This window comes from Macrobrachium nipponense, chromosome 6 (assembly GCF_015104395.2).
Source record: "Macrobrachium nipponense isolate FS-2020 chromosome 6, ASM1510439v2, whole genome shotgun sequence".
Taxonomy (NCBI): domain Eukaryota; kingdom Metazoa; phylum Arthropoda; class Malacostraca; order Decapoda; family Palaemonidae; genus Macrobrachium; species Macrobrachium nipponense.
The window spans coordinates 68,135,635-68,156,934 of record NC_061108.1 but is presented as its reverse complement, the minus strand read 5'-3'; the positions used below and the strand labels follow the sequence as shown (position 1 = coordinate 68,156,934).

Genomic DNA, 21,300 nt, shown 5'->3' with positions numbered 1-21,300 from the left:
CAATTCTCGCACACTCCAACCACAAAATCAATCACACTTTCATTCTCCGGGCATTTATTCTGGAATCCCCCGGACGGAGTTCCACCTGTATTTGACCCGCTACCGCCTCGGGCATTCTCATCCACCTGAGAGTGCTTGCGAGATTCCCGTTTTCCTGCGCGTCGCGTTTACGTTTGTTTGACTGTCATTGTTCGGACTGTACGGAACGTTGCTGGCACTATCGCCTGCAGTGCCTGCGCCACCAACGTCACGAGGTTTCTTTGTCGTTCTTCCTTGCGCCTTGCGGCACGAGTTGTTACTCTTTATGATGTTCCTGGAGAGAGCATCAGCCACCCTATTACTTTTCCCTGGGATGTGTTCATCTTTATGATGTCAAACTCTAAAATTCGCCTCGATCCATCGAGCTTGGCGATTTGTAATCTCGCTCTTATTCCACAGATATGTTAATGGTTGATGATCTGTGAAAATCATTTATTTTGTGTCCAGCAAAAAATAACGGTGTCTCTCCAGCAACCATAGACCGCCAAAGCCTCTCGATCGAAGGTACTATAATTTTTCTCTGCCCCTTTTAATGCTCGTGATGCAAAACAAACTGGTCTTTCATTACCTTCATCGTCAATCTGGGAGATTACTCCTCCTATCGCAATATAACTTGCGTCTGTGGTCACAAAAAAGGGGCGATCGAACCTCGGATAAGCCAAGACGTTCGTCGCTCATTAGTGCATCTTTTAATTTCTGAAAAGCTGCTTCCTCTTTCTCACCCATGGAAATCAGGTTGCTTCCTTAATGCGTCTAACGGTCTCGCTATCTGTCCGAAGTTCCTAATGAACTTTCCGATAGTAACCCGCGAGTCCGAGGAACGCTGGCTACATCTTTCGCATGTTTTGGTCGTGGGAATTCTTTAATTGCTACAACTTTATCGGCACAAGGCTTTAAGGCCTTCAGATGTTACTAGTGACCCAAAATTCTACTTCGGCCTGGAAAAACTTACATTTTTCTAAATTTATTTTCATACCATGACGCCTTAATGCTTCCAAAACTTGTATCAGGTTGCCTTTATGCTCCTCTACAGTAGCACCAACTACAATGATATCATCTAAATATACAAAAAACCCCAGGTTTTTTTCAATTATAGAAGCTAACACGGACATCATTACTCGTGAAAAATGAGCAGGGCGTTCTTTAATCCAAGGGAAGGAAATTATATTCATATAGCTGATTATTCGCTATAAAGGCCGTTTTCTCTTTACTCCTCATTATCAAGGTATTTGATGATAGCCAGACTTAAGATCCAATGTGGTGAAAAATTTACTCTCCCTTACTTTAAGCAAAAGTTCCTCGATCGAGGGCAATGGGTAGGCGTTGTCCTTGGTAATGGCATTCAATCGTCTATAATCAACACACAGCCTGAGAGAGCCATCTTTTTTTCTTAACTAACGATCGGAGAAGCCCAGGGAGACTCACTTTCCCGAATTATTCCCTGATCCAGCATCTGTGTTATCTTTTCCCCAATTACTTGTTCATGACAGGCAGGTGTTCTGTAAGGCTTACTTCGGATAGGGGGAGGGGGTGACTCCTGTTTCTATTTTAAAAGGTAACTTATCTATTCTCCCTGGAGGCTCTTCTCCTATCGCCATCGTTTCTTGATATTCCCTTACTATTTCTCCTACGCAACTATGATAATTCAAAGGTGTTGCTTTAACAGCTGTTTGCAATAATTTTCTAAGCCGAGTTTCGCCGTGACCTTGACTCTGGGTAGTCAAGGCCGACACTGCGTTATTGGCTTCTACAAGGGAACACACTTTCCAATTCACTAGAGACTCGTTACTTAATTCTAATCTACTACTACTCACATTTACAAAAGGGATAGTTGCCTTGCCATCGACGATGGGTAGCGACACCAGGCAACATAAAAGTCTGCCCACTTTCTATGGGGATTTATATACACCAACGTTCCCTCTTGTAGTTTTCCTTGCCGGGACGAGGGAAGGGAGTAGATAGGCGGGTGGATCACCTCACCACCTCAGGGCTAGCGGGCACCACTCCCGTATCCCCCTTGGCGGCCAGGGCAATTCGGACAACTTCTTTTGTTTCCCCCAGTATGGAGACCCGTTGGTACTGTCCCTCTCCTGCTGGCACCGCCACTTTCACCTCTCCTCCCCCTACCCCAAGGAGAAGTACTACTCGGTGCTTGCTCACGAACCCGATTCCCAGTATATGGGAACGCCAGGGAGGTGGGTGGTAGGCACCACATAGAATTTGTGAGTGACATTCGTCCACCGAGGGAGATAGTTTGCTGTACTGTTCTCTGCAACACGATGGTATGCCCACTGGCACTGTGCAACGTTAGATACCCTTTCGATGCCGAAATGGCGCCCGTCCACTAAGTGTTCCTCGATCAAAGAGACACATGCCCCACTATCAATAATAATGCGTTGTGGTTTTTCCGTGCCTATTCCCACTTCTAGAATAGGTTACAGCTCCATCTCCATCCTCGTGAGAGAGAGGGGCGGAGCGAGACGGGCGTCCAGCCTCTCCTACCGAAGCACTCACCCCCGGGCCAGGGGGACACCACGGCGGGGGTAGGTCCTTTCTTACTTGCTGGCTGGAGGTGGCATCGCTCCGACTGGGCTGCCCTCTGTCGTTCCTCTGGTCGCGGCGGCCGCTGGCCCTTGGAGTGCCGGAGGGGGATTGTACGTCGGCATCAGTTTCTTTCCCCTTCCTCCTCGCGGCCTTCCCCTTCCTCTTGAGGGAGGGGCCCGCGATTTGGTGCGACGCCGTTTTTTGTACACTGGCTGACCAGGTGATCAGCTGCACCGCACCCGTAACCAAACACTAGTCCAAAGAAGGGGCATTGGCGCGCAGTGACCCCTACTCCCGCACTGCCAGCAGCGCCCCTGGTCCTGGTGCGTATCCACGCTCCCCACCCTCCCTGGGCTCCCCTCTGACGCTTGGCACTAGGGCCAGCCCTGGGTAGTTTGGATGGGGCGGGTAGGGTCGCGTCTTCCTGTACCAGACGGGCGGCGGCAGCTACGAAAGGGCGGGGAGCAGCCCCCACTTTCCTTCTTGTTCCTGCCGTGTGGTATCCACTGGCGATTGTATGGCTGGGATAGCATCTTCTAACGGCGCTTGTAGTCCTGCGTTTCGTAGAGGATACCGATCACACCTGAGGGGAGGGCCTTCCCTTCTCCAATATGGCCTGCAGTAGCATCTTTATCGTCTTCCGATCGAGCCAGTTTCAGGTGCCAGACTATCATAGTCCTGTGACAGTCGCTTGACAAAGAGGCCCACAGTCTCCCCCACCCTCATCGTGGGGTGGTAGGCTGCCCATAACCTTCTTGCGTTCACTTTCCCGGAGGCCAAAACGGCGGATCATTTTCTTTTTGAAATCGCTCCAATCTCCGAAAGAACCATATTTCCCACCTACCATCCTACGCTGAGCGTCCCCGTAATTTTCTGTTTGGCAAGCAATACTCTTTCCTCGTCCGTCCACCTTTCCGTAGCGAATTCCACATACGTTAAAAAGGCCTCTACGGAGAGGAAACCTTCTTTGGGCCGCGAACCAGTCGAATTCCGGCACGTACCCTCCAAGGACTGGTAATTCTCTTACAGGACCTGGTCTTTTATCTGCGTCCGGAGGCGAGGCGGAGGCGGTAACATACGTTCCGACGATGTGGTCCCCTTGGTTACACTTTCGCCGTTACTATTCGTTGTTTCCCGACGATCCGCTACACGGTCTGCTACTGTCCGAGTCCCTCGCGTTCGTCTGGTTTTTCCCCCCCCACACGCTGTCTCCGTTCCATGAACGCTTTAAGAAATGCATATAGTCCGTCTATTTCTTGATCTACTTCGCTCCTTACCGGGCTACTTTCTACCGCTCTAGCGTCTCTCACGCCCTCGGCATCACCGTCAGGCACTGGGCCCTCGCGCTTCGTGTATTATACACCATTGTACCTCACTGTTTTTCACTTTTGCGGTTAATTATCAAGTTGGCACAACCCTCACAACCCACAGTTGGTTAACGATTGACCAATTAGCGTATTGCACTGTATTACGACGCACACATGGTACCCCCACAGATCGCTATATTTAACGTTAATTAGCGCTTCGCAGCGTACCCCACACACCTGACACCAAAATTATGACCCCGACCTGGGTCGCGTGGGTTTCTTGAGTTACTGTGGGTCATGCAGAAATCAACGCTCAGTGATTAATTTAACACCGGTCTATATTCTAATAAATTTACACAAGGGCCCGAGTGAAATGAACTTAATATCTATAGTACCGGCGGATTGAGGACCGAGCGGAAACCGGCAGAGGGCACGAGGGGAATGTGCGTCTTTCCCTTCTCTTGACCGACGCTTAACTGCCTGACCCTCAAGGAGACGGCTTGGTTTCCTCTCTCCTCAATACCCCCCAGAAACCCCCGATATATTGCTTCTAGGCCATGAGTTGGGTCTGGCTGCCCAACGGACTTTTTGGGGGATGTTGGGGGAGGTGACGCTTTCTTCATCTGAGAGAGAATGACCGTAACGACTCATGGCGTCTTGTAAGATGTTCCGATATTCTAGGGAAGTTGTTTTATAAGCCCTCTAGAATGGCTTATTATGATACATACATTATATATGTATATATTATTATATACATATAGATATATGTATTATATATATACATACATATATATATTATATGTGTAGTGATATAATATATTATATATAGATATATATATATATATATATATATATATATATATATATGTGTATATATATATATATATAGTATATATGAATATATATATATATATGATGGATATTTATATATATATATAGGTATATATCGATATTATATATATATATATTATATATATAATATATATATATATATATTTATTATATATATATAGGATATATGTATATATATATGAATATATATATATTATATATATATAATGTATATATATACATATTTATAATATATATATATAGATATATTATAGGATATATATATATATATATATATATATATATATATATATGTATGATATACAGATATATAAAAAATGGGGGGGGGTTTATATATATACATATATATATGTTATATATATATATATATATATATATATATATGATACCTATATATATTATATAAATATATATATATATATATTATATATATATATATGTATATATATATATATATGTATATATATATCTATATAATATATATATATATATATATATATATATATATATATAGTATACATATATATAGTATATATATGTATATATATAGTATATATATGTATATATATATGTATATCCATATAGGTATATATATATATATATATATATATATATATATATATATGGTATGTATGTATGTATATAGATATATATATATATATATATATATATATATATATATATATAATATATGTATAGATATATATATATATATATATATATATATATATATATATATATATATATATATATATATAATCCCCCTCCTGAGAGAACTGATACACAGTCGGAGTCAGCAACTACTACTATTATGCTACCCACCACGCCGACTGCAGCGCCTCTGGTGGCCATCCTTTTCGTTAGCGAACTTGGGTACACGCTCCGCCACTTTTCTTCTGTGACTTTCGTGTGATTTCCTTTGGATTACCATTCATCATGGAATTATCAGCTATCGCCGCAGCTAAGTTAAGTACCCCGAAAGGATTTACACTAGTTTTTTGTCAGACAGGAGCTATTTTTACCGTTTTTTAGGTCCGATAATAGTCACCTGGTCTGGCACATGGCGGCCTTGACGGCTCGCCTCATGCTCGCTTAGATTCTTCGGTCCCCCATACAGTGGTATCTATCCAGTGTATTTTTACCTTTATATGTGGGTTTATCACGTGATACACAAATTCCCAAATATTTATTTATTATTTTACATCGTATTATTCGGAAATCCATTGCCTGTGCCTTAGATTAGTGTTCATGCATGCATGTCCCTTTGTCTAGGTGTCTAGGCTTGTGACTGATTACTATTTATCATGTCTCTTCTAGTCCAGCCATCCTGGCCGTTGCCCTCCGTTTTACGTGTCCGCTAAGGCCAGCTTCTGAGCGGTTTGCTTGTTTTCCTTCGGGGAAATTAGCTTACTTCTCCTGGACGTCCCCTTTCTCTCTTTTTTACGATGTAATTATCATTTTAGGGGTTGCATGTTAAGGGCGATCAGTTTGGCCTAGGCTAGTTTTGTTGCAGTATCGCCTTTTGGTCCATTCTCGCTCACGTGGTCAGCTCGACCTAGGCTATGTTTTGTTGCATTATCACCTCATGGTCCACCTGCGCTCGCGTCGAGCCACTGATCGCCCTAGTCCCAGTCCCCTTCCCCTCCTCCCTCGTGGAGGGGGGGTCTGTTCTCGCTCGCTCACGGTCGCTATAGCAACCATCTGAGCACCACTCCCCTCATCCCCCCTTTTAGGGGGGTCACGGGAGTTATGGACTTTAGGGAGTACTGCTGGACCGTCCATGTTCTCTATGAGCCTTGGGGGAGTTCCGGTGTGATCGGGGGAGGGTTGGCCACCCCCTCTGTCCGCATCAGTCCTTCCCCGGCGTTCCTTTTGTGCGGTTCCCCTTCTCCCCCTTCTCTCTCTTTCCTAGTTTTAGCTGACTCCGCCAGCTATTGAAGGGGAAGGGGGATTGGTTGGTCCTACATGCTTTCCCCGTCATGTATCGTAGTCCCCTTCGTCCGCGGACGGAGCGCCCGCTTGCTATCCGAGCGCCCCGGTGGTTGGCGGAGGGGTTTTATGACGGAGCTACACGCTCCAAACTATTTGATTTATTTTATTTAGTTTTAAGTTATGGGTAATCCTCTCTCGTTTTCCGGCGTGTCGTACTCCTTCTTGAAACTCAACTATAGGTGTATGAAAGGTATCTGGTTTATCTAAATTCTCCTCTCTGGCATACACCGGGGATTTCAACCAGTCTACCAGGTCCCATGGACTCTCCCACACAGATTACAGGGGAGGATTATGCCCAAAAATTTATGCTACTCCGGCATGCAGCGGAGCATCATAAGTGGTCCTGATAGTGTATAACGTTGATACTTATGTACCTATCCACTTACAGGCTACCAACTGTCAGGAGGCCGGGTGTAACGCCGTCCTCCAGGACCCCTGCGGGCACGAGGTCTGTCACTCGCAAGCTCCCTGTGCCGTCCGCCATAAGGACTTGATTGTTTGGCACCACGAAGCCTGCTCCATCTGCTACGAGCTGGTGGAACAGTTTACGGACAGAGTAAGTATATACCGGAGTAGGTTTTCTCTTTCCTGGTATATACTATCACATAAATTTGTGTTATATTGCTATATAGTTCTAAGTTTCAAATGTTAATGATTTGTCCTCGGGGCTTCGTTGTAAGGATTACAATGACCCTCTTTTTCAGGCTGCCGCCGTTAAGGACGCCGCGTCGGCTACCCTGAAAGCCTGGGTAGGTGGCTTCGGCAACGAACGCGCCGAAGGGGCAGCCATATATCTTGGACAAGAGTATGGCTGTCCGGATCTTCCCAGGCGGTAAGTCGACTGGGTAGGTGGACCCCGCCGCGGCAGCTGTGATAATCGCCACCATCCAGCAACAGGTGGAGCAGGCCCTGATGGAAGGGGGAGGCAAGGACATCTCAGCAGACGTCGCAACGCTGGACCTCAATGTAGAGCCAATGACGGTAGGTGGAGGTGAGTTATTGGTTGAGGTAGGATTGTTAGGCGCCCAAGGGCTTCCCTTGGACGCTTCTGGATCTTCTTCACCTGTCCTTCCTATCCTCTTCTCATTCCAAGGCTCACGGGATCAGAGATCCCTACTAGGACGCCTACTGCCTCAGTAGTCCCCAAGGTGAAGGGGCAAAGAGAGCAGAAGACCCTGGAGAGGACGTCGTCTTCTTCATCTTCTCGTAAGTCTCCGGCTCACCATCCCGGAGCAGAGAAAGTGAAGACCTCTTCTTCGCATTCGAAAGGGTCAAGAGGTAAATCCTCTAAAGAGAAGGCCCACGCTCCCGCCGAGCCAGTACCTTCCTCTTCTGCCGGAGCTCCTCCGGTGACCCCTGTCGGGGCCAGTCCTGTTGGTCCCTTCGATCCTGTTGCTTTTACGGCAGGGGTCATGCAACAGGTGGGAGACATGGTCGGATCTTTGATGAATACCAGATTCGATCAAATGTTCGCCCAGATCTCCACCTCGTTGACTCAGTCCGGCCAGTCGATTCAGAATATATCTGATCGTCTAACGGACCAGGAGAATCGGCTGGCAGGGCTGAGCCAAGCGCCTCCAGCCGTTCTCCCTGTAGCAGGCGCCGTAGTTGCCTCGTTGCCTGACTACAACACCCTTCCCGCCTTCTCTATGAGCAATCCTTGGAGGGTAGCAGCCTTTGCTCCCTTCAAGGATGGTATGATCTCCATCCCGGACTATGGAACTCGTCGTATCGAGGACTTCGAGTTCCATCCCGCCGGTCTACAACCGCCTTTCATGGGATATGCTAGGCTAACGGAGGCAGCTCTGAACAGGGAGGACAAGATCCCTAAGGAGACTGTTTTGTACAGTTGAGAGCAGGCTCAAAGGGAAAGGGTACGATGCCTTGAAGATTGGGATTGTACCAATACCAAACTCCAGGCATTTAAGAGCCCTTTTACAATCTTTGCTACAGAGGAGGAGGCACCACTCCCCTTCACAACAAAGATAGCTGAGACCACCATCCAAGCTGCCATGAAGGATGAACCTCTCCCTCAGCTTAGGGAATCAGACCCGACGTCCCCTCTCTTTCCAGCCTTTGGGGAACTCTGGGAAGACCTGCCAGCAACGTTCACGGTAGGAAAACTCAAACCGGACTGTGCCATGGATCAGTTCGGCAAGAGACTCCCTAGGCTACCGGATAACCTTATCCAAGCCGAATTTGAGGCAAGGACGAGGTTGGGCAGAACTTTGAATTCCTTAGTGATGACAGAGGTTGCTGCCTTGACTTACGGTTCGGAGCCTCTATTCAAGCTCCTGGCAAAGTCACAAACACAGACTGTACAGTCGGACCTGTACAAGTTTGTGGTAGCAAGACGGAACTGCAGGAAACATGTCCTGCAGGAAGCTACAATTTGGCATGAGCCGGACAAGCTGCTTTCTTCTACAATCCGGGGGGCTGACCTCTTCCCAGAATCAGCTGTAAATGAAGTGCAGCATGAGGGGACCAGGCTTAACCAAAGCCTTAGGGCTCGCTGGGGTCTTTCCAATAAGAGGAAACCTGAGAATCCTCCTGCTGGTGCCAAGAAGCTGAAAAAGACCAAGAAGTTCCCGTCTTTCCAAAAGCAGCAGCAGCAACATTTTGTTCAGGCAGTTCCGGTCTCTCAACCTGTGCAACTGGCAGCTGCGAAGGGTCAAAACCAGCCCATTCTCCTGTTGACTCCACAAAGCCAGCCCTCGACCTCCTACGCGGTTTCCCCGGCTTTCAACCCAAGCCTTTCAAGCCATTAATAGGTTTGCAAGGGGAAGCAGGGCTAGGGGTGCCTTTCGTCAGAGGGGTGGCGGAAGGGCAACCAACAGGGGGAAACACTTCCGTGTAGGGCGCGGAGCACGCCCTGCACAACAACAGTGAGATCTCTCAGGTAGGGGGGAGGCTGTTCCTCTTCCGTCACAGGTGGGGGTTCAGCAATTGGGCACAGAGCATTGTGTCCAAAGGGCTGGGATGGAGTTGGATCAAAGGTCCCCCTCCATCCAAATCATTCCTTTAATTACCAACAAAGGAATTGACAGATTATGCGAAAGAGCTCCTTCAGAAAGTTGTAGTGTCAAGAGCCAAGCATTTAAAGTTTCAAGGACGCTTATTCAGCGTGCCAAAGAAAGGCTCATCAAAAAGAAGAATAATCTTAGACTTGTCCCGTCTAAACTTATTCATTTGTTGCGACAAGTTCAAAATGCTGACTATCTCGTAGGTGCGGACCTTACTTCCCCGTGGGGCCGTCACCACCTCTATCGATCTTACAGACGCATACTATCATATCCCAGTCGCGAGACACTTCCGCCCATACCTAGGCTTCAGGTTGGGAGACCAGGCATTCTCTTTCAAAGTGATGCCCTTCGGGCTGAGTGTAGCCCCCAGGGTATTCACGAAAATAGCGGAAGCAGTAGTACAACAACTGAGATCACAAGGGATAATGGTAGTAGCGTACCTCGATGATAGGCTGATTTGGGCGACAACCGTCGAGGAATGCTTCAGAGCCACAGACAAAGTAATCCAGTTTCTGGAACATCTAGGGTTCCAAATAAACAGGACAAAGTCCAGACTCACGCCGGAGTCTCGTTTTCAATGGCTCGGCATTCAATGGGACTTGGCCTCCCACATTCTGTCAATTCCATTGGTCAAAAGGAAAGAAATAGCCAAGTCAGTAAGACAATTCCTCAAGTGCAAACGAGCGTCAAGGAGAAACCAGGAAAGGATCCTAGGTTCACTCCAGTTTGCGTCAGTAACAGATGATCTGTTAAAAGCGAAACTGAAAGACATAAATCGAGTTTGGCGCTCAAGAGCAAATGTCAAATCTCGAGACAAGTTGTCAGTAATTCGCCAGATTCTTCGCAATCGTCTTCGCCCATGGGCGGAGACAAAGAACCTGTCCAAATCAGTTCCTCTTCAGTTTCCCCCTCCGGCGTTGGTTATCCACACAGACGCCTCTCTAAGCGGATGGGGAGGATATTCCCAGTTCAAGAAGGTTCAGGGAGCATGGTCATCTCAGTTCCGCCAGCTTCACATAAATGTATTGGAAGCCATGGCAGTATTTTTCACTCTGAAGAGGCTTCTACCAGCAAAGAACTCTCATATAAAGCTGGTCTTGGACAGCGCAGTAGTAGTGCACTGCATCAACAGGGGAGGATCCAAATCAAAACATGTGAACCATGTCATGATAGCCATTTTCTCTCTAGCAACCAAATACAAATGGCATCTATCCTCCACCCATTTAGCGGGAGTAAGGAACGTGATAGCGGACGCTCTGTCTCGATCAGTTCCTCTAGAATCAGAGTGGTCCCTGGACAAGAACTCATTCTAGTGGATACGCCGGAGTGTTCCGGGTCTCCAAGTAGATCTATTCGCATCTCAAGCGAACCACAAGCTCCCTTGCTATGTGGCCCCCAACCTGGACCCTCTGGCCTATGCCATAGACGCCATGTCCATAGATTGGAATCAGTGGGAGAAGATATACATCTTTCCCCCAGTGAATCTTCTATTGAAAGTCCTGAACAAACTCAGGACATTCAAGGGACAAGTAGCTCTAGTAGCCCCGAACTGGCCCAAGAGCAACTGGTATCCTCTGCTTCTGGAATTGGGTCTCCGACCTCGACGGATTCCCAATCCCAAACTATCTCAGTCAGTACAAATGAGGACTGTGTTTGCTTCCTCAGGAATTCTCAAAACCCTAACTTTATGGACTTCATGAAGTTTGTGGCTAAAAGAGATGCAAATATTGATCCTCAGAATATTCTTTTCTTAGAATCAGATAAGAGAGAATCAACTTTGAGACAGTATGATGCTGCTGTTAAGAAGTTAGCAACTTTCCTGAAGAAAACAAACACCAGAACCATGACAGTCAACCTGGCTATATCCTTTTTCAGATCTTTAGTATTTGAAAAAGGATTAGCAGCTAGTACTATCACCACTAATAAGTCAGCTTTAAAGAAAATCTTTCAGTTTGGTTTTAAAATAGACTTAACAGACTCCTACTTTTCGTCTATTCCTATAGCTTGTGCTAGGCTCAGACCTTCTGAAAGGCCTAGCTCAGTTTCATGGTTCTTGAATGACGTTCTCAAGCTGGCTTCAGACACTGACAACGCTTCTTGTACATATATAATGCTACTGAGGAAAACTCTATTCTTACTAAGTTTGGCCTCAGGAGCCAGAATATCAGAACTGTCGGCCCTTTCCAGAGATGCTGGACATGTAGAATTCCTCCCCTCAGGAGGAGTCTTACTATCTCCAGATCGTAGGTTTTTGGCTAAGAATGAGGACCCCTTAATGAGGTGGGCCCCTTGGAAGGTCATCCCTCTTCCACAAGACCCTTCTCTGTCCGGTGACGACCTTACGAGCCTTTCTGTCTAGGACATCCTCTAGATTCTCAGGCCCCCTCTTCATGAGGGAATTAGGCAACAAATCCTTTACTTTATTAAACAAGCAAATCCTGACTCATTCCCCAAAGCCCATGACATCAGGGCAGTAGCCACCTCCATTAATTATTTCCAGCATATGAACTTTGATGACTTAAAGAAGTATACAGGCTGGAAATCGCCGACAGTTTTTAAGAGTCATTATTTAAAGTCCTTGGAATCTTTAAAATTTCCGGCAGTGGCAGCGGGAAACATAGTTTCCCCTGACACTGCTCAGTAGTTGTAGTCGAAGATCCAGATCTCCTTTCTACCTGCCTCAACTAACAATGCACCTAACCCTACCGTTATGCTCTTTTGGTCCTTCAGCCTTAGCTGCTTACAAGGCTACATATAGTGGTGTGTCCCTTATTTTTTTGCTAGGGGCACCCACAACTATTTTGTATATATAAAGCTTTTGTAACTGATCGGTGTTGCTCCCCTTATTTTTATGCTAGGGAAGCACACCAACATTTAATTGAGATGCTGTTTGTAATTTTCATAAATATAAGTTTCAGTGAGGCTTCTTCCTTTATATACTGTTTTATTGAACCTCACTTGTATTAGATAAGTTATCATAAGTTAGTTAAGTATAATTTTAAGGTTAACTGTATATAATTTGTTTCATTTGTTTAAGTTAACTTTATATTATGATAACTTGTAAGCTCTCAATCAGATTATATTTACTCTTTTTACTTCCTTTGTTTTATTGAGACCTTTCTCTTTTTATTTTTCCAATCTTGTGCTAATTCTCTGGTACCATTTCACGAAGCAACACGAACTGAGCCCAGAAAAGGGATTTTGACGAAGGAAAAATCTATTTCTGGGCAAGGGTTCGTGTTGCCCAGTGAAATCCCCCCCTGTTCCCCACCCTGCAGCCCAAGATTGGCATCTAACTACAAGGATGGCCACCAGAGGCGCTGCAGTCGGCGTGGTGGGTAGCGTAATAGTAGTAGTTGCTGACTCCGACTGTGTATCAGTTCTCTCAGGAGGGGGATTTTGATGAAGGAGAATTCTAAATGACAAAGAGGTTCATGGTAGTGGTCTCACTCGCCCCAGCTACATACCGACACCCTCTTTTTATTTAGGGTGAGCGAGTCAGTTATTCTGACATCCTCCTGATTTTATTTTTTCTCTGGTATTATGTTAGTATCATTTACCTAGAAATAATGAACTTAAGGATTATTTCACTGGGCGACACAAACCCTTGCCCAGAAATAGATTTTTCCATCGTCCAAAATCCCTTATGTATATATATATATATATATATTATATATAATATATACATATATATATATATATATATACATATATATATACATATATATATATATATGTATATATATATATATAATGTATATATATATATATGTATATACTATATATGTATATATATATATCTATATATATATATATATATATATATATTATATATATATATATATATATATATATATATATATGTATATATATAAGCATATCACATTTCCCGTGATCATATCATATATGCCGAGCTACAATGTCCTTAATATCTAATTCTCTCTACCCTCGGACTTATATATCATATATGCTGTAACCGAAGGGGAATTTTTTCTCGATAAATAGAAATTTGCCTGGACCAGGGCGCGACACCTATGGATTCCTTTCAAACCCAGAACGTCAAGTGAAGCTTTTCCTACCTACACCACCTGGAGAGGTGTAGTAGGAAAAGCTTACTGACGTCCTGGGTTTGAACCGGATCCATAGGTTCGCGGCCCTGGTCCAGGCAAATCTATTATCGAGAAAAATTCCCTTCGGTTAAGCATATATGAAAATATATTAATTCCGAGGTAGGAGAGAATTAGATATTAAAGGACATTGTAGCTCGATACATAATATATGTTATATATATATAATATATAATATATATTATATAATATATATACATATTATTATATTATATATAATATATATATATATATTTTATATATATTATAAATATATAGTATATATTATATATAATATATATATATATATTATATAATCATAATATATATACATAATATATTAACAATTACATACATTATTATATATATATATAGTATATATATATATATATCTATATATATACATATATATATATGTATTATAATATATATATATATATTATGATATATATATTATATACATATATGTATATATATGTATATATATATAAATATATATATATGTAATATATATATATATATAAATATAACATATATATGTATATATATATATGTTAATATAAATAATATATTTATATATATTAATGTATATGTTATACTATACCATATATATGTATAATATATATATTTTATGGTTATATATTACATATAATATAGATATATGTATATATACATATATATGTATATTTATTTATGATTATATATATATATATATAATTAGTATATATGTATATATGTATATATATATGTGTGTATATATGTATTATATGTTATTATATTATAAATATATAGATATTATATGTATATATCTATATAATATATACTTATAATGTATATAGTATGTATATATATATATGGATATATATATATATATATGTCTATATGTATATATATATATATATAATATATATATGTTATATGTATCTATATATATATGTATATGTATATATATATATATATGTATATGTATATATATATATATATATATGATATATTTATATATAAATGATATATTATAAAATATATATATATATATATATATATATATTTATTTATTTTACAAGCAGTCCACAGTTATCGAGGAAAGAGTTAAACAGGGAAGATAGAAATAAGTAGGAATATTTTACAAGTATGAACAAGTATTCTTGTGAATGTAAGAAGAATACATGGTAGTGGATCATGAAAATATTAGGGATAGTAGGGGAAGGCATTAAATCAGGTTCATTTTCTTCCTCATGCTCTTCTTTTCTTTGTAAAAATTCTTGCTAGGCAAAATAGATGCTTAGATCTAAATTTTAACTTAAGGGTGGCCAAGGGGAGTGCTTCAAACACAATTTTAACTTGTGGCCCTGTTTGTTCGTATCTGAATGCTCGTAACATGAATGTTTGTAAGTGACTGCATAACTTTGGTCCCTTGGGCCTGGTTGTGCCCAGATACTGTTGATGTCCAGATAATGAAGATCTGGATCATTAAGGGATTACTGTATATATTGTATATGCACACATTCTAAGAGTTAAATCTATTATAATGTGACAGCCAGTTTAACAGTATAAGTGGCACTTAAATTAATCTTAAAAACTTTAATTTTTCATCATTAAGAGGTTTTTATTGGCTTCTTTTTTTATCTTGAAATATAGTATGAATTACAACTTAATCTGATTAAAGAAGTAAAAGTGCATGATGGGTTAAATTTCAACCCACTTTTATTATAGGTGGAAATTTTGTTTATGGTGCCAGTCCCCAAGAAGCTGTCAACAATCCCAGTACCAGCAGTTGTGAGGAGAGAGATAGACCTTTCTTTAAAACTGCTGCTCATCAGTTGGTGAGATCTTTATTTGTTTCTTTGAGATTGATAATTAGTTTTTGTTTTAATATCTTTTATTTTTTATGCTTTCATTTTTTAAACTGATTTTTCTCATTTTTCTTAACATAAAGGTTTTTCACTGGGAACATGCAAGTGGCAAGGACCATTGTGACTAAAGCAAGCTATTGGTATTGTAAACATATTTAACAAGATGTGGGATATTATTATGATTTTATCTCAACATGTTTATCTCAACATGCTAAAAGCATTTGCTGTAATTGTACAGTCGTAAGAATAGTTATGCAATGGAACTCGGTTTTCGTACATAATCCATTCTGGAACCACCCACAAAGTCTGAAATGTACGAAAACCGAAACAACAATTCCCATAAGTGAATATACAATTTATGCATTCTAGATTCCCAAAAATATAAAAAAAAAAGCATTTTATAGGGAACAAAAAGTTTTACAAATAAAACAGTGAGATATATATATATATATATATATATATATATATATATATATATATATATAATAATGAACATTTAACATCACTCTTACCTTTATAGAAGATAGAAGATGGAGAGAAGGGGAGGAGGAGGAGGAGAAGAGTTTATTGTTTAGAGGGAGAATCCCCCTCCAGAAGGATTTCAGGTATCAAGGACCTATCTGGGTTCACTTCTCATTGTTTTTTACTGGCACTATCGGGGGTTAGTTCTCCTCTTTGGTTTTTACTGGCACTAGGACTAGCTTGAGAGTCATTGGACCCCTGTCACATAACAAAACTGCCCAGAGACATTTGTTTCTGGCATCTCTTTAAAATTTGCTTAAAAGTGGAACACAGCATTGTCATTAAAGATGTTGGAGACGGATTACAACATTTTTGTTGGGATGATAATTGTCCACAAAATCTTTTACATCACTCCACTTTGTAAACATGCCCTTAATCACCGAAGTAGGCACATTATGTATGTCTGTTTGCTTTCTGAATTTTCAAACCGTGTAGGCGTTTTCTTACTGCGAATGGCATGCAACACCCTCCAACACTTTGCTATGAGTTCTTTCTTAAATTCTATGTGTCTCACCATTTTTACAGAAGGGTTGGCATTTGGAACTTTCTTTGGCCCATGATATGCTTATTTAGCAGTTGCACTCGAATGAAAAAGCACAAACAGCAACAAACACAAAAGTAGAATGGGTGACGAGAACACGAGATGCTTTGTTTGGACTCTCGGTACAGGGCCTAGTCATGCCATAGGCCGTGGAAGGAGTGTTTCTGAGTGCACAAAATCCGAGGAAACGTATGAAACCCAAGACAAAATTTCATCAGAAAAAGTCTATGAAAACCGAATCGTACAAAAACCAGGGCGTATGAAAACTGAGGTTCCACTGTATTACCTTAATAGTAATATTACCATACCAGTTTCTATTTGCATGTTGGTGGAGTCTGTTTAGTGTTAGTGTGTTAATATTAAGACAAGTGAGTTGTGTACACATGAAAAAAGAAAAGAATAGATAAGGCCAAAATAAATGAATTATGGGCTAAGTTTGAGACATGGAGATGGAAGGAGTGGATGAGAAATAAATAAAATTTATGGGTTGGATCATATGTATATTTATAGGAGGTAAGACAAAAGAATAAGAGCAGTTAATGTGGGAATATAAGGAATTAAAAGTCTCAGTGAATGAAAAGAAGTAATTATTTTAGGTGGAGTTGCATGAGAGAAGAGAGCATGTGCTATAATACAGGAGGATAAATAGGGTGGTAAAAAAGCAGTGAAAGATAGGAAGGTAAGTGCCATAATGGACAGGACAGTCACTGAAGAGACAAAAGTTAATAAACAGATTTCAGAATAAAAAGCTTCAACGTGAGATGCTGTCTGAAGTGAATGCATTTTTGGGTTGATTGAATGAGTGTTTTGGAGGTTCGTTGAAGATTGAAGAGAGGCAGAGCTAAATGATGCAGAAGTGGGAAGGATTAGTGTATGGTTGAGAATGGGGGAGTCAGTGTTGAAGCAATGAGAAGGGTAATTAAGAGTTTGAAAAATGGCAAGATCCCATAAGTTGATGAGATTACTTGTGACTTAATGCCATTTGGTAGTGATATAGTACTAGTTGGGTGGCTGACAAGAGATGAAGGGAAGGTTCTGAAGGAATGGATGACAAGAATAATAATTTCATTGTATGTAAGTAAATGTGACAAAGGCAGCTAAAAGAATTATAGGCACATAATATTACTAAGTATGCTATGGAAAAGGTTTGGTATGATTTTGACTGTAAAGTAAACATAACAGGACTGAAAGGAAAGAACATTGTGGGTTTTGACAAAGAAGAAGGTGTGTGGAGCAAGTGATTTTTTCATGAAAGTCTTGTGTGAAAGTAAAGGGAAAAGCTATGTGTGGTATACAAGTAATTGGAAAAAGCATATGATTAAACCTAGAGATTGATAAAAAGTTGTTACAATGGCAGTGAAATATTTTTTAAGAATATGTAGGTGGAAGAGTTATTGGTTTGGTGTAAACGTAAGTCTCCATGATTGTTCAATACCTTTATAAGTGGAGTGAAGCACGAAGTCACAGAAAGGACAGATGATACAGATGATGTAGGTGCAAACTTGTGGGGAAAGAAAAGGATTCATGAACAACGAGGAGTTGAAACAGCATAATTTGCCAATAGGCCAGTTTTATGCTTTGTGTTTGTTAATTATTCAGTTCTTTCCAGGTTCTTGATCAGCAAAAGAAATATGGTCAAGGGGCAATGAATGCTGATTTATATGGATCAGGTAAAAGGTCTTTGGGTGTTAGGAAGACAGTTAACAACAAGTTTGTTCCACCTGTTAGAAGACCAGAGGATGAAGAGTAAGAATTTTTTTTATTTTTTTTTCATGAAAACTTTTTTTTAATTAGGAATATGCCATATTTAAAGTATTTTAGTTCTTTTATACTATTAAAGAATAGAAGAATATTAGGGTAGAACATTTACTGTGTGTCTATACATATGGGAGCTCAAGCTTTTTTGTTTTCAAAGGCAGAATTTGATAAGAGCTTCAGCAAATACATACAAAAGTTCTTGTATCCTTTATTCAGATGTAGATCTTGCCTAAGCAACAGGAGATCCAGCCAATTATCATATGTATTAGTTTTGAAACTCAGCTTCCCTTTCATTCATATTTTGTATAATTGATTTCATTGGCTGTGGTGCCATTTATGGTGTTTGTGTCATGTTAAGTGTCATGTTTAATTGCCTCATGCATGGTTGTGACAGTTTAACTAATGTTCTCAACACTTAATCTATGCCATATTCAAGTTTCCATTATTTATAGTTTCCTTAACCCTTTACAAGTTTTAAAATTGCGCAAAGATTTTTTTTGACAATGAAAGTTTTCATCCTAACTCTTTTAGATTTTTGAGATGATGTAAAACTTATTCTTTGTAAAATACTTGTGGCTTAGAGCTCTAAGTCAGCTCAGTGGTGTGGTTAAACTACTTTGATAATAATAATCCTTTTGCTTATGGAGTATTCATGGTGGAAAAGCTCAAAGATGATATATTTAAAACTTTCCTGCAGTGTTGGTAGTGGGGCAATGATAAGGAAGTGCCTTCCTGGTAGCAGTCATCAGCAAAGTGGAAAACGGGGCAACAGTTATGAAGAGAGTCCTTATGCTGGCCTTATGGAAGATGAAAGATTGAAGGTAATGTACTTTCTTACCATTGTAGTTGATCAAGAAGTAAGATGGTAGGTGAGATTTCTTAAGAGGAACCCCTTTTCTTATCATTGAAAAGTGTCACTTCTCCTCTTGGTCTGATCAGAGAGAGTCACTTTTACTTTTGTGTAGTTCTCAGTCTGAACAATCAAATATTTGCCTCTATATTTCACATTAATTTTCACCTTCTCATTTTATCCTTTTGATTATTCTTAGGCTATATTTTTAAGGACATGTAATATACCTGTCCTTCATAATTTATTCTTGCATTTTTGTTTGGTGTTTGCTTATTCTGGCAACAATAGGGAATATTTTGAAGAACTGTCCAGATTAATGGCTGCTGGATATATGTTTTGTTTATATTTTCAATAGAAAGAAATAGCCTGGGCTGTATAGAGATTCCAGATTAATTACTCTTGATTCTCAAGATAAATTTGTTCTGGTAACAATGCTTAGAATGTCACCTGGACCACCAACTGCACTTGTTTATTTTGCTCATTTGTGGCTGATCATTTATGATCCTCATTTATAAATCCAGAAAAAGCTGAAATGCTTAAGTAATTTCCAGTCATTTCATGACAGGTAAACAAGGTTTTTTTTTTAATATGTGAGAGACTGAGGACAAAGAATCATGCTAAAACTATAATTTTGTGAACAAATTATATGCTTTACAAGATTAGATCAGACTTGATTTCTGAATTACTATGCAATCAATGTGGTTTGCCCAGTGCCAAAAAAAACAGGTTTTGACATAGAAAAACCCTATTTTTGGTAGTCACTGTTGAGTCCTCAAGGAGATACCCTTTCCATGGTTTAACCAGAGCTCTATGTCAAAGAATTCTCTTTTAGCTGGTCTTGTGGCAAGGTATTGTGTCGTAAGGATAAACACAACACATGATGTAGTTTAAATGGATTCTGGATAAGAGGGCACTTTCTCTTATCCTCAGCAAATGCAGAACCCAGTTAACCTAGATAAAATACCCGCAATAAGAAGTGGTTATGTGCACATGCGCTGTTATATGGTTTACATACGACCAGAAACAGACCAAGATTCCATTACTTTCTTTTGATCAGTGCAGGATGATCCCTTACCCAAATTCCATGCCTTTTCACCAGGGAAGTGAGAGGGTTTTGAGGACTCAACAGCAATTACCAATAATAGGTTTTTCCTACGTCAAAAACTGTTTTTTGATAGTGTAGTCACTGTCTCATCCTCAAGGAACTTTACAAAGAAACTGACAGGTAATGAAAAGCTCTCGAATTTTAATCCCAACAACCTAAAAATATTTTTGGTCTAGGGTCAAGCCACAAGTTTCAAGGACCCTTTCTTAATTCCAAATCCCTTAAGGTTTGGTAGCAAAGAACAAATAAAAACTTATGTCTTTAAGGTGAAGTTCTGTAGTGACTTCTCTAAGCATGCTGGGTATGATTGGCAAACCTTCACAAGCGATAGATAGCATACCCACCTGTTAGGAAGATCCATGGTTTGCCGCTGTAGTGCCTATTGGTCAGGACTAACCATCCCACCTACCAATACTCACTGTAGTCAGATTTGTTCAAGTTCATGGCAATAATGCTGCTAGAGTATAGGAAACAACAGACCTTCTGGGATGTTTACCATGACCTCTAGGTAAACCTTAAGTCCATGAACTGGGCATGATATTTTGTCTACTAAATTTAGTTTACTTAGTATAGAAGATTTCCTTCTTAAAGGATTCTCATTCTTGGCCAGGAATGACAGGCCAGAGGACAATAGTAATTGATGCATGATGTACTATCCTTATCTAAGAGAACGTAGTTTACTAATGAGTTCCTGATGCTAATGCAATCAAAGATCACCTTTTGTAGTTGTGAGTTGTGGTTGTATGGGGTCTGCTGAATTTTGGGGCTGATCAAAGTCGAAGCACCTTGTTCAGGGACCAAGTAATTG

General features: G+C 40.7%; 1 protein-coding gene across 1 annotated transcript in view; it reads left to right on the top strand.

Moving 5' to 3' along the window:
- Positions 1 to 15,554: 15,554 nt before the first annotated feature.
- The window catches only part of LOC135216549 (fidgetin-like protein 1), a gene marked incomplete at its 5' end in the record, with an annotated part of 288,347 nt that continues 282,601 nt past the window's right edge, over positions 15,555 to 21,300 (top strand). The window contains 3 exons of the mRNA XM_064251924.1: positions 15,555 to 15,686; positions 18,389 to 18,525; positions 19,235 to 19,358. Of these exons, the coding sequence (XP_064107994.1) occupies positions 15,555 to 15,686; positions 18,389 to 18,525; positions 19,235 to 19,358 (393 nt within the window). The remainder of the gene's footprint in view (positions 15,687 to 18,388; positions 18,526 to 19,234; positions 19,359 to 21,300) is intronic.